This window comes from Saccopteryx leptura, chromosome 8, assembly GCF_036850995.1.
Source record: "Saccopteryx leptura isolate mSacLep1 chromosome 8, mSacLep1_pri_phased_curated, whole genome shotgun sequence".
Taxonomy (NCBI): domain Eukaryota; kingdom Metazoa; phylum Chordata; class Mammalia; order Chiroptera; family Emballonuridae; genus Saccopteryx; species Saccopteryx leptura.
The window spans coordinates 54,765,847-54,779,771 of record NC_089510.1 but is presented as its reverse complement, the minus strand read 5'-3'; the positions used below and the strand labels follow the sequence as shown (position 1 = coordinate 54,779,771).

General features: G+C 39.3%; 1 protein-coding gene across 3 annotated transcripts in view; it reads left to right on the top strand.

Moving 5' to 3' along the window:
• Nucleotides 1-13,925, top strand: part of ZNF148 (zinc finger protein 148) — a 130,391-nt gene that overhangs the window by 108,294 nt on the left and 8,172 nt on the right. For all 3 annotated transcript variants that reach the window (XM_066347935.1, XM_066347934.1, XM_066347936.1), the window contains exon 8: nt 13,777-13,895. In XM_066347935.1, coding sequence (XP_066204032.1) covers nt 13,777-13,895 — 119 coding nt within the window. The remainder of the gene's footprint in view (nt 1-13,776; nt 13,896-13,925) is intronic.

Genomic DNA, 13,925 nt, shown 5'->3' with positions numbered 1-13,925 from the left:
TGACCAGATTGTAGATTAATTATTTAAAAGTTTTTTAAATGCAGTTATGACAAAATAAAATGAATATGAACACAAAGAGCAATATTTATTGCTATTGTTTGGAGCCACATAGTGTTATGTATGGGCCTGCTGTGCTTATTGAAGGGAGGAATTCTCTTCATCCTTAAAAATTAGTAACAGCCTGACCAGGTGGTGGTGCAGTGGATAGAGCATTGGATTGGGATGTGGAGGACCCACGTTTGAAACCCTGAGGTTGCCAGCTTGAGCGTAGGCTCACCAGCTTGAGTGCAGGGTTGCTGGCTTGAGCCCAAGGTCGTTGGCTTGAACCAAGGGGTCATTTGCTCTGCTGCAGTCCCTGCCCCCCATGCACATATGAGAAAGCAATCAATGAGCAACTAAGGAGACTGAGGAGCAGCAATGAAAAATTGATGCTTCTCATCTCTCCCTGTCTGCCTGTCCTTGTCTGTCTCTGTCTCTTACTCTGTCTCCATCATCATCATAAAAAAAAAAATCAGTTATGTTCTAGCTTACTTCATCTATGTTTTAGTTCTTTATCATAGGGTAGAATGTAGGGATGCTGAATCTGAATACCTGTACCTCTAGTCTTGAGAAGGTCTAACTTTATCTGTATCGAAAAATCTGCCTTCTCTTAAGACATTTCATTGCATGAAAGTTGGGTGGAAATGGACAGTGGACTTGGTGGGAACCTGAAACTGAAAGGTATTTAAAAATGTTAGAATGCAGTGATAAATGCAAGAGTTGCTGTTATGCAGAAGCCATAGACCTAGGTATTGGGCTGGGCAGGAGACGTTTGAAGGGTTGTTATAAGGAGTTGAGATGCTAAGCAGGGGTGGAGAAGAGAATGATTGTTACAGGGAGGTATAGAGGCTACCTACCAAAAACACTACTTGATGCTCGGCTTTATTACTGAGAGTTCTGCATTATTATTTAGTAGGAGAATTTGCTCAGTGGCTAGCTAATGTTACCTAGCTTTTTATGATATTAAAAAGAGAAAAATTGCAACCAAGAAATAGGCTATGGTAACCAGCTATTTTAGCAGAATAATAGCATATTCTCTCGTATTTAATGTAGAGTTTTTTATTTCAAACTGTTAACATTTTCAGTTCTTGGGTAATAAGATGTTCATGAATATTATTTATAAACTTAACGTTTGCATTAAATCATTTTTGTGCTAAATTGAGAGTTGTAGCTACTACTTCTGTAATAGTCTGAATTTATTTGCTAATCGGTGTTTGGGTTTTAGATGAATTAATCAGCTATTAATACTTTTTTCCACTGTAGGAAAGTAACTTCTGAAACTAATCTGAATCTTTATTTTTTCTTTCTCATTGAAACAGTTCCTTTTAAAAGATTTCTTTGGAATGCCACTATTATACTCTCATGAGGACTTGAACTTACGAACAAGATTTTAAGGCTAGAAATTGAACGAAGTGGATAGAAAGACATTTCAAAGGAAGAATAAATATAGATGAAATTTAATAACAGTTTAGTTAGATGGAACTAAGTAGTAAAACTAGTATAGACTGTTTTTTAAGTTTTTGTGGAGCCCAGATTTTCAGTTGAAATCTTACATGGAACAACATTAGTAGTCAGCTAGAAAACAAGACAAGTGATTCCATTCCTACACAAAGTGTTTCCTTGGCTCTTGGTGAGTTGACAGATGTTATCAGCACTACTCGTTATTTATTCAAGGATACAAGGCTAGGTTTAAAGTGACTGAAGAATTAGCCACTATGGAACAAGTATAGACAAGAATATTTTCAAAATGGTATTATATACTTTAAATGGTTGTATTGCATGGAATATAAATTAAATCTCAAAGTTGTTTTTTTTTTCTTAAAAAGAATACATGCTAAAAACATTTCAATATTAGCTGAAATGGATTCTCGTAAGATGTGTTTGAACTGATGGTAAGAGAAATATGTGTGACTCAGAAGTAAGTTTAGTTGGACTAATTTTTAAAGATTAAACATCATTGGTCCCTTGAATTTTTGTCTGATGTGGAAGCTGGATATCCTCACTTATTCTGTACAGCAGTTTAATAGCTTTGAATTGTAAAGTTTTATTGTGAGATTTTGAGGGTAGAGCCCATTTTTCTGAATGAGAAGAATCACTCTCAACCACTATTACTGAACACTGAAAAATGGCTTCGGCAATGAGCTGAAATTTCTGAAAACTTGAAAATGTTTCTTAATAAAGTTAACCTAATATTACAAGGGGAAAACTTTTATGATTAAGTCATTTTGACAGGTGCTAAGGTTATTGGGTCACAAAATGCTACTTTATACACTTCCCTTGTTACAATTTATAACAGGAAGCAAAACTTCCATTCCCACACAAATATGGGGTAGCTACGCTTTCTAATTTCAGACTATACTTCAGCCAGGTTTTTCATCTTTTTTTTTTTTTTTTTGGTGGGGGACAGAGAGAGGGACAGATAGGAAAAGACAGACAGGAAGGGAGAGAGATGAGAAGCATCAGTTCCTCATTGGAACTCCTTAGTTCATTAACTGCTTTCTCATATGTGCCTTGACGAGGGGGGAAGGGCTACAGCAGAGCAAGTGACCCCTTGGGCTTAAAGGGGGGGGGCTACAGCAGAGCAAGTGACCCCTTGGGCTTCAGGCCAGCAACCTTTGGGCTCAAGCAGGCGACCCCATGCTCAAACTGGTGAGTCTATGCTCAAGCCTGCGACCTTGGGGTTTTAAACCTGGGTCCTCTGCGTCCCAGTCCGATGCTCTATCACTGCGCCATCACCTGGTCAGGCCAGTTTTTTTTTATCTTGATGCCAGTCCATATTTCAAATTCCATTAAACTGTAATCCAACTAATCTTCATTTGGAAGTATACTGCTCACAAAAATTAGGGGGTATTTCAAAATGACTACAAAGCAATAAAATATCCCCTAATTTTTATGAGCAATGTAATTGATCTGCAGTGTAATGGCATGTAAAAGGTAAATACCAAGAGAAGAATCCAGTAGAAGTCTGTAAGTGCCTTCCAAGTGATGATTTCTTTTCAGAAAGGGTAAGTGGTATTTTTTTTTTTTTTTTTTGTATTTTTCTGAAGCTGGAAAGGGGGAGGCAGTCAGATAGACTCCCGCATGCGCCTGACCGGGATCCACCTGGCACGCCCACCAGGGGGTGATGCTCTGCCCATCTGGGGCATCGCTCTGTCGTGACCAGAGCCACTTGAGCGCCTGAGGCAGAGGCCAAGGAGCCATCCTCGGTGCCCGGGCCATCTTTTGTTCCAATGGAGCCTTGGCTGCAGGAGGGGAAGAGAGAGAGAGAGGAAGGAGAAGGGGAGGGATGGAGAAGCAGATGGGCGCTTCTCCTGTGTGCCCTGGCCAAGAATCAAACCCGGGACTTCCGCACACCAGGCCGACGCTCTACCACTGAGCCAACCGGCCAGGGCCGGTAAGTGGTATTTTTTAAAAATTATTTTTTACTTTTAATTACAGTGATGTACATTATTTAATATCGGTTTCAGGTGCATACCCCAGTGATTAGACATACATAAGTGATCATCCTAATAAATCTCACATATACTGACACTGTACATAGTTATTAGAATATTATTGACTATTCTGTATGCTGTATTTTACATCCCCATGACTGTTCTGTAACAACCGATTTGTTTTTAATTCCTTCCCCTTTTCCACCCATCTCCTAACCTCCCTTCCATTTTGGCAACTGTCAAAACAGTCTTTGTATCTATGAGTCTGTTTCCGTTTGCTTATTTTGTTTTTTAGATTCAGTTGATATATATATATATATATATATATATATATATATATATAGCCACTTTATTGTTTGTTTATTTATTTTTTTATTTTTAATTTTTTGTATTTTTCTGAAGCTGGAAACGGGGAGAGACAGTCAGACAGACTCCCGCATGCGCCCGACCGGGATCCACCCAGCACGCCCACCAGGGGGCGACGCTCTGCCCACCAGGGGGCGATGATCTGCCCCTCCGGGGCGTCGCTCTGCCGCGACCAGAGCCACTCTAGCGCCTGGGGCAGAGGCCAAGGAGCCATCCCTAGTGCCCGGGCCATCTTTGCTCCAATGGAGCCTCGCTGCGGGAGGGGAAGAGAGAGACAGAGAGGAAGGAGAGGGGGAGGGGTGGAGAGGCAGATGGGCGCTTCTCCTGTGTGCCCTGGCCGGGAATCGAACCCGGGACCTCTGCACGCCAGGCCTACGCTCTACCACTGAGCCAACCAGCCAGGGCCTATTGTTTATATTTTTTATCCTCCCCCCCCCCTTCTTCATAAAAAGGATCCTTTTTCGTGTAATACTGCTTTGGTGGTGATGAACTCCTTTAGCTTTTTCTTGTCCAGGAAGCTCTTTATATGTCATTCGATTCTAAATGATAGCATTGCTGGGTAGAATAATCTTGGTTGTAAGTCCTTTTCATCTCTTTGAATTTTTCTTGCCAATCCCTTCTGGCCTGAAGAGTGTCTGTTTAGAAATCAGCTGACAGTCTTATGGGAGTTTCCTTGTAGGTAACTAACTACTTTTTTTCTTGCAGTTTTTAAGATTCTCTCATTGTCTTTAACTTTTTGCATTTCAATTATGCCAGGGGTCTCAAACTCAACTCAGCATGTGGGCCGCAGAGCAAGATCACAGCCCTTCGGCGGGCCGCACTAGGTCTACAAAAGGCAACTGTTAGGCAACACTTTTCTCACTGCAGTTGAAAACAAAAAAAAATCAGTACAACAAGCACAATCGTACATGCAGTTTACTCAGTGTCACAAAACGACCAGAAACTGTAGTTCACATCACAACTGCTGTTAACTAAGCTAATATCTAGCTAGGATGCTAGAGAAATGAAAAATAACAAGTAGGCCCCTAGGCTTACTTAATTTTATCCAAAATATTTTGAACTTCGTGGATTAGTCTGCGGGCTGCACAAAATTGTTTGGCGGGCCGCGAGTTTGAGACCCCTGAATTATGCTGTGTCTTTTTTGTGGGCCTCTTTGAGTTCTTGTTTGGGACTCTGCACTTTCTGGACTTATATGTCTATTTCCGTCACCAGGTTAGGGCAGTTTGCTGTCATTATTTTTTCAAATATGTATTCAATTTCTTGATCTCTCTCTCTTTCTGGCACCCCCATGATGTGAATGTTGGCACACTTGAAGTTGTCCCAGAGGCTGCTTACACAATCTTCGTTTTTTTGGATTCTGTTTTCATTTTGCTGTTCTAATTGTGTGTGTTTTGCTTCTTCATATTTCAAATTGCTGATTTGCTTCTCAGCTTCATCTACTCGGTGTTGATTCCCTGAGGATTATTCTTCATTTCATTTAGTGTATCCTTCATTTCTGACTGGCCCTTTTTTATGTTGTTGATGTTCTCACTAAGTTCCTTGAGCATCCTTATAACCAGTGTTTTGAACACTGCATCTAGAAGATTGCTTGTCTTCATTTTGTGTAGTTCTTTTTCTGAAGTTTCTTCTTTCATTTGGGATGTTTGTCTCCTCATTTTGGCAGCCTCCCTGTGTTTGTTGCTATGTATTAGATAGAGCAGCCACATCCCCTAGGCTTGGTAGAGTGGCCTAGTGTAGTCACTGGTGTTCTGTGGGGTCCAGTGACACAGCCTCCCTCTTCACCCCAGCTGGGCACTTGAAGAGCACTCCCTGTGTGGGTGTGTACACCCTCCAGTTGTAGTTCAGCCTTGATTGCTCTTGGCAAGTCAATGGGAGGATTCACCCCTGGGCTGATCAGCTGCAAGGTCTGGCTGGGACCCCACTGATCACCGACCTCTGCCCACTGTGGAGGATCAATTGTGCAGGGGCTCCTACACAGAGCAGGACTTACTTCGTCAGGTCTCTGGTGCCCACTGAGTCAATCCTTCGAGGGTGTTACTTATGGAGGTGGTTGGTTGGTGGTGCTTTGTCACGATCTGAAGCTTTCCACTGGGTTCACTGGCTCTGGGGCCTTCCAGGAGGTGCAGGCCAAGGTCACCCACCACCTGTATTCTGCCTGGGGTCAGCCAGCATGAGATATAAAATGATTTACAGATGACTCCTACTTGTGCTGGGATTGAAGGTGCCCAAGTGAGGCAAAGCTGTGAATCAAGGCCAGTTCCTGCTAGTGCTGAGCCTAGGGCCACTTAGAGGTATGTGGAATACTGCTTGTTTGAGTAATTTTAGGAAAGTCTGAAGCCTGAGCCAAGACAGGCCGTTTGTATGGAAAAGCTACTGGAATGTCTTGGGTGGGCCTGAAAGTTTGGTGGGGCGAGGTTGCAGGGAACCCTAGGGTGGGGCAAACAGAGTGAGCCGGGTTGTTGGAGTCCCTGATACGGTACCTACCTGTGAGATCTGTGGGGGGAGGGCTCATCGAACGAACAATGGCCTCTGCCAGTACTTCTCTCTGGGAGAGGGCTGCACCCCAGCTCTTGCCTTGACGCTAGACAATTCAGTTCCTCCCCGTGTGTCTCTGGTCTCTTTCTAGCTGTTGACCCAGCACTGGAGCTCAGAGGGCGTGAGTTCAAGTTAGTTTGTACAGGGCCCTATAAGGGGAACTGCCTGTGACTCCAGCAGTCTTTGTCTCCCTTAGACTTAATCCCTGCTGGTTTTTACAGTCAGAATTTATGGGGACTTCTCTTACCAGAACAGGAACTCTGGGCTGGGGGTCCTTGCTCCTCAGGGTCACCTCTGCAGCTGAGATGCCCTCCCGGTTTTTATCTGCTGCAGGTGGGTGTGGGACCAGCTCATTCCGCCTCTCCACCCCTCCTACCCGTCTTGATGTGGCTTCTTTAATTTCTAGTTGTAGGACTTCCATTCAGCTAGATTTCAGGCATTTCTGAATAATAGTTATTCTATAGTTGTAATTTTTATGTGGTTGCAAGAGAAGGTGAGTACTGCATTTACCTACATTGCCATCTTGACCGGACGACTCTAGTGAATAATTCTTTTTTTTTTTTTTCCTGAAGTTGGAAACGGGGAGACAGTCAGACAGACTCCCACATGCGCCCAACCAGGATCCACCCGGCACGCCCACCAGGGGGCGATGCTCTGCCCATCTGGGGCGTTGCTCTGTTGCAACCAGAGCCATTCTAGCGCATGAGGCAGAGGCCACAGAGCCATTCTCAGCACCCGGGCCAACTTTGCTCCAATGGAGCCTTGGCTGCAGGAGGGGAAGAGAGAGACAGAGAGGAAGGAGAGGGGGAGAGTTGGAGAAGCAGATGGGCACTTCTCCTGTATGCCCTGGCCGGGAATCAAACCTGGGACTCCTACATGCCAGGCCAATGCTCTACCACTGAGCAAACCGGCCAGGGCAATAATTCTTAATTAAAATTGTTTTTATGGCTTGATATCAGTATCTGTCTTTGTGACAAGACAATTTCGAAAACAAAATATGTAAAATTTCATGTAGAAAAGTATTAAATATTTATAATTGGCTTATGATAGGGAATATTAACTTTAAACCCCAGTTTGGCAAAATGCTACCTTCTCTCATAAAAATAACTCTAGTCTTTTTATTAGGCCATTTGTGTGGTCAAAAATTATATTCTGTTACCATCATTATAATCATTATATCTTGAATTTCGTTAATAAAAGTTTTTGATGAAAATTTTCTCTTTCATTATATGAGTATATAATATCCTTGATTTTACCTTTTTGCACACAAAGCTTAATATATTTACCATCTGGCCCTTTATAGAAAAAGTTTGCCAGCCCTTGTCAAAGTTTATTTTTATGAATGTTCTACTCAGTTCTTAAATCTCTGTTTTGTTGGTGATCTTGCTTTTTATTCTCCCTTCCTCTTGGTCATACCTTAGATTACCTTAAATCGTCATGGTTTCAATGTCTCATTTTCCAAGCACTTTCTCCTGTCGTTCCTGCTCATGCCTCAGGTACTTAGGTTGCAGCAGTCTTTTGTCTCCACGAAAACCTACAGTCAAGCAATTCTGCCTCCTTTTCAGTAACCCTTGTTTTCCTCATACTTTCATCACTTTTCTTACCCATTTAAATTCAGCCGTCTTTGTTTATCATAATCACTCTCACTTACAGACACACTCCGTGCTCTCTCTCATACCTAGTATAGGGTTGGCCAAATGTACAGCTTTGGGAACTTTAACTCTATCTCCAGAATGAAACAAAAAGCTATGTTGAATTAGGGTTACTCTAGGTGGGCCCTTAATGCCTAATGGAAGTCATTTATTTCTTTCTAGTTTAGTCAGCCTACCATTCATGTAGATGCAGTCTGTATTTTAGCCCGTGGGCCAGTTCTACCTACTGCCTGTTACTGTAATGTAGTTAAAACTCTATTGGAATGTAGCCATACCCTGCTGTCAACTGTGCTCTCAAACAAATATTCTATACTCTGTCCTTTTCATAAACCTCCAACATTTCGCCTACTATAATCACCTTCAGCCTGCTTCCTATTTCACTGAGAAAATGGAAATACTCTAAAGAGAACTTAAGTAAGTTCCTAGTACCAATATCTATTCATCTGCAAGTTTTAAAGTTGTGATCTTTTGGAGGATGATGGGCTAATAGTGATTTGTTTTATTTTGTAAAACAGCTGAGAGTTTTTCCTTAGGATGTTTTGTATAGATAAAGCATATAGTTTAAGTTTCCAGTATCTTTTTCATCTTAGGAAATACTATATGTTTTATTGGCTTCAGACTCATTATTATTTTAAATAAAAGAATAATTTATATACCGTCAGTTTTACCATTTTTAGTGTTTATACTGTGTATCTCTGTACTGCATAAAAAGGTCAAGTTGGTTCTGGATAATGAGTAGTCAGATCAATGGAATTGAATAGAAAGTCCAAAAATTGACTTATGAATGTATTAGTGTATGGTTATAAGATGATAAAAATTAAATCAAGAAAAGCTGAATTACTCTTAAGTGCTGATAGGAAAACTGGATAACCATCTGGGAAAACCACCTATTATCACATTCTCCCTTAGGATGAACTCCAGTGTATCAGATTTAATGTAAAAGATGAAACTGTAAGTGTATAGGCAGATTGAAATTGGAAACTCCTTTCTAAACAGCATTCAAAATCTAATATTCATAAAAGAAACGATAGATAAATTCAACTACTTAAAAATTAAAAGCCCTAGTAGCCAAACTCTACCATCACTAAAAAAGGCCAGGCGTGCCTGACTATGCGGTGGCACAGTGGATAGAGCGTCAGACTGGGATCCCGAGGACCCAGGTTTGAGACCCCAAAGTCGCCAGCTTGAGCGCAGGCTCATCTGGTTTGAGCAAAAGCTCACCAGCTTGGACCCAAGGTTGCTGGCTCGAGCAAGGGGTTACTCGGTCTGCTGAAGGCCTGCGGTCAAGGCACATATGAGAAATTAATCAATGGACAACTAAGGTGTCGCAATGTGCAACAAAAAAGTAATGATTGATGCTTCTCATCTCTCCATTCCTGTCTGTCTGTCCCTGTCTATCCCACTCTCTGACTTTCTCTCTGTCTCTGTAATTTAAAAAAAAAAAAAAAAAAAAAAAAAAGGCCAAGTGCAAACCCTGGGACTCACATGGGCAAATGACCCGTCTCTTTATGAAGCTCAAGAAAAAGACCAGCAACCTAGTTAAAAGAAAAAAAAAAATAAGTGAAAGATATATCAGGCAGTTCACAGAAAAGGACATAAAACAACTGACCCTAATACTGAGGTACTGCTTTTTCACCTGTTAGTTTGTGTCCTCGGAGGTGTACCAGCATGTGGCAGGTCATAGAGAAACAGTCCCTCATACATGACTGAGTATAGGGATACACATTAACATCTTCCATGGAGACCAATTTGACAATGAATTTTAACATCACAAATACATATAGTTGACTAGAAATTTTTGTTTTTGAGAATTTATCCTGCAAATGTATGAAATAATGTATTTACAAGGTATTCGTTACATTTATAATAGAAAATGTTTGGAAGTAATTGGGGACTGGTTAAATAGTATATCCATTTATTAGTGGAAGATACTGGCTATCAAAGAATGAGATAACTGATAAGATCTCTAAGCGACTGAAGAAAAAAGATGCAGAACACTGATTAATATATGCTATTTTCATATAAGAAAGGGAAAATAAAGAGAACATGTGTTTTTGCTTATGCTTGTGTCAAGAGACTGGAAAGAAACACAGGTAAATAAACATAGTAACCTTTGGAGGGGCAAAGATAGAAGAAAAAGTTTTTACTATATACTCTTTTTAATGTTTTGATTTTTTTGAACCATGCAAATACACTATATAATCCATAAACAAGCCCTTAAATGATAAAACTTAAATTTTAAAAAGTCTTATTTCTAGAATGGCTAGTTAAAAAGGGGGAAGAGCCTGACCAGGCAGTGGCGCAGTGGATACAGCATCTGACTGGGGCACAGAGGACCCAGATTCGAAACCCTGAGGTTGACGGCTTGAGCGCGGGCTCATCTAGTTTGAGCAAGGTTCACCAGCTTGAGCCCAGGGTCGCTGGCTTGAGCAAGGGGTCACTCACTGTGCTGTAGCGCCCCAGTCAGAGCACATATGAGAAAGCAGTCATTGAACACCTACGGTGCTGCAACAAAGAATTGATGCTTCTCATCTCTCTCCTTTCCAGTCTGTCCCTATCTGTCCCTCTTTCTGTCTCTCTCTGATTCTGTCACACAAAAAAAGGAAAAGAGAAAAAGAAATGAGAGAACATAAAAAATGTGAAGAAAGATGGTAGGATTAAAAGGGGGGAGATGCATACTAAAGGAGAACAAAAGAGAGGATCAGATATAAGGGTAGCAAAAGTAGGTAATAAAGAATTGACTAGGAAGGTGAGTTTGCATTTATATTCATTATTGGCCGACTTAGCTATCTTAATTGTTCTATTTAGTGTGAAGGGTGATGGGGGTAGTTTTTAGCAACAAAGGAACATTTGTACAGATAACTTTTTTAAGGGTTAATGTTTCAAGTATATTTTTGTTAAAGGAAGTTTCTTAATGTTGCTTCTAGGTAAATAAGTTGTTAATTCTTGATCATGTATGAGAATGTAGCAGATAATAAACTTGAATATTTCCAGTTAATTTATTTTGAGTTAAATTTGCTAGCTCCTTGAGGGAAGAAATAATTTGTTTTCTTTGCATGGTTTTGATTGTGTTAGTATGCAGTATTTTTTACATTACAATTTTATTGAGATATAATTTACAATATCAAAAAACCCACCCCTTGAAGGTATACAATTCAGTAGTTGTAATATACTCACAGAGTGGTAAAGCTATCATTACAATCTAGTTTTTAGAACGCTTTCATCACCCTAGAGTCCCATACTTGTTCCCCCTGCATCAGGCAGTCTTTAGTCTACACTCTCTTTGGGTTTACCTCTTCTGGACATTCCAGATGAATAAATAGACTCATACAGTAGGTGGTCTTTGTGTCCTTCCACTTCTCATAATGTTCTAAAGGTTCACAGTGTAGCATATACTTTATTCCTTTTTATAGCTGAATAATATTTTGTGTGTATATACACACATCACGTTTTAATTTGTTCATCAGCTGATGGACATTTAGGTTTTAATTTTTTTGGCTATTATGAATAATATGAAGATTCATGTACAAGTTTTCATGCGGATATACCTTTTCAGTTCTCTTGTGTACATGCTTTGAAGTAGAATTGCTGAGTCTGTGGTAAATCTAACATTTTAAGGATTTTTAAAATTGTTTTCCAGAGCAGTTGCACCCCTTTTATACTTCTGCCAGCTGTGTGTGAGGATTTCAAATTTAATACATCCATGTTAACACTTTTTATTTATTGTCTTTTTTAATTGTTCGGTTGGGTGTGAATATTTTATCCCATTCCATGAGTTATCTTTTTACATTTATGTTAAACCATAACTTGAGGTTTATTATTTAAACCATATTTTAGTGTCATGAAGTACATTTACCACATTGTGTAACAAAACAAAAATCTGTACCCATTAAGCAATAAATAGCTCAGTGCCCATTTTCTCCCTCTCCCAGTCCCTGGTAACCTCTGTTCTACTTTCTGTCTCTGCATTTGCCTACGCTGGGTTCCTCATATAAATGGAATCATTCGATATTTATCCTTTTTATATCTGGTTTATTTTACTTAGCATAATATTTTCAAGGTTCATCCATATGGTAGCATATGTTAGACTTTCATTCCTTTTTATGGCTGAATGAAATTCCATTGTGTGTCTATATCACATTCTGTTTATCCATTCTTCTGTTAATGGATATTTCGGTTGCTTCTGTCTTTTGATTTTTGTCTGAGTGAGTCTCTGTTTTTAATTCTTTTGGGTGTGTACCCAGGAGTAGAATTGTTGAATCATATGGTAATTGTATGTTTAAAATTTTGAGGAACCTCTAAACCAGTGGTCCCCAACCCCCAGGCCATGGACCGGTACCGGTCCGTGGGCCATTTGGTACCGGTCCACAGAGAAAGAATAAATAACTTACATTATTTCCATTTTATTTATATTTAAGTCTGAACAATGTTTTATTTTTAAAAAATGACCAGAGTCCCTCTGTTACATCCATCTAAGACTCACTCTCGACGCTTGTCTCGTAAGTTCGACAATTATATTTTAAAATGCCACAGTTTTTACGCCAGTCGCATAATTTTATTTTGTGCATTTATCTGTCCCACCCTAAAGGCACGTCTGTGAAAATATTTTCTGACATTAAACCGGTCCATGGCCCAAAAAAGGTTGGGGACCACTGCTCTAAACTATTTCCCATAGCAGCTGTACCATTTTATCTTTTACTTTTTTGATAGTGTCCTTTGAAGCACAGTTTTTAATTTTGATGAATTCCATTCTATTTATTATTATTTAGTTACGTGCTCTTTTCATGTCATATCTAAGAAATTATTGCTTAATCCAAGATAAAGATTTATTCCCGTCTTTTCTTCTAGTAGTTTTAGTTCTCACATTTAGGCCTGTGATCCATTTTGAGTTAATTTTTATGTATGAGATGAAGTAGGGGTCCAACTACATTCTTTTGAATGCGGGTATCAAATTGTCCCAGCATCATTGTTGAAAAGACTACTCTTCTCCCATTGAAGTGTCTTGGTACCTATGTGGTTTTATAAGAAAAATTATTTTAGATGACTGTAGTAATGATTCTTTATATCTAAGAAATCTTTATGAGAGTAAAAAAAAAATGGGGTGAGGGTGTCCAATTAAAAGTGCTAATTTAATTCTTTCCCAGTGGATATGAGAAATGCTGGTTTGAGTTGAGAAAAATAGAATCAAGATTTTTCTTTTGAATCTTAGTCTCTAATCTAAGCTCCTTTTTATGTTTTAGTAAATTATAATATTTAAAATATTTCCCTAGGATTCCAATTTTATTTAACCACAAATATATTTTAAATGTAGAATTAAAAAGGTTGTACCCACGAATTATATTGGACTATATATGGGTAACATTTCTTTTTTCAAAAATATTTTCTAAATATTATTTTGTATGATTGAGAAAAAGGTTAGAAACATTAACTACTCCACTGAAAGTGTTCATTCATATTGCTTAGTCCGCAGTGCTCCTGGTCTCCACGGAAAGATCAGGTTATGTGTATACATTACAGAAAGGCAAGGAAGTTGAGTATGTCTGCTTGCAGCTTTTTCTTTTCAAGGCCCTATGCCCAATCTCTTTCATTTTCATAAAGCAGTGTATTTCTGAAAAGTTTAATTGGAAGCTATTTAAAAATAGCAAAGTATGACAACTCTCAAAAGCCATTTATTTAGGGATTCTTGTGTTAAGATAATTCATTATTTTACAATATTTGTTTTGTTTTAAACTTTTTATATCGTGTACTAGGTGAAAAACCATTTCGCTGTGATGAATGTGGTATGAGATTCATACAAAAATATCATATGGAAAGGCATAAGAGAACTCATAGTGGAGAAAAACCTTATCAGTGTGAATACTGTTTACAGGTAAGATGTGGTTGGAAATTATTTTTTTTA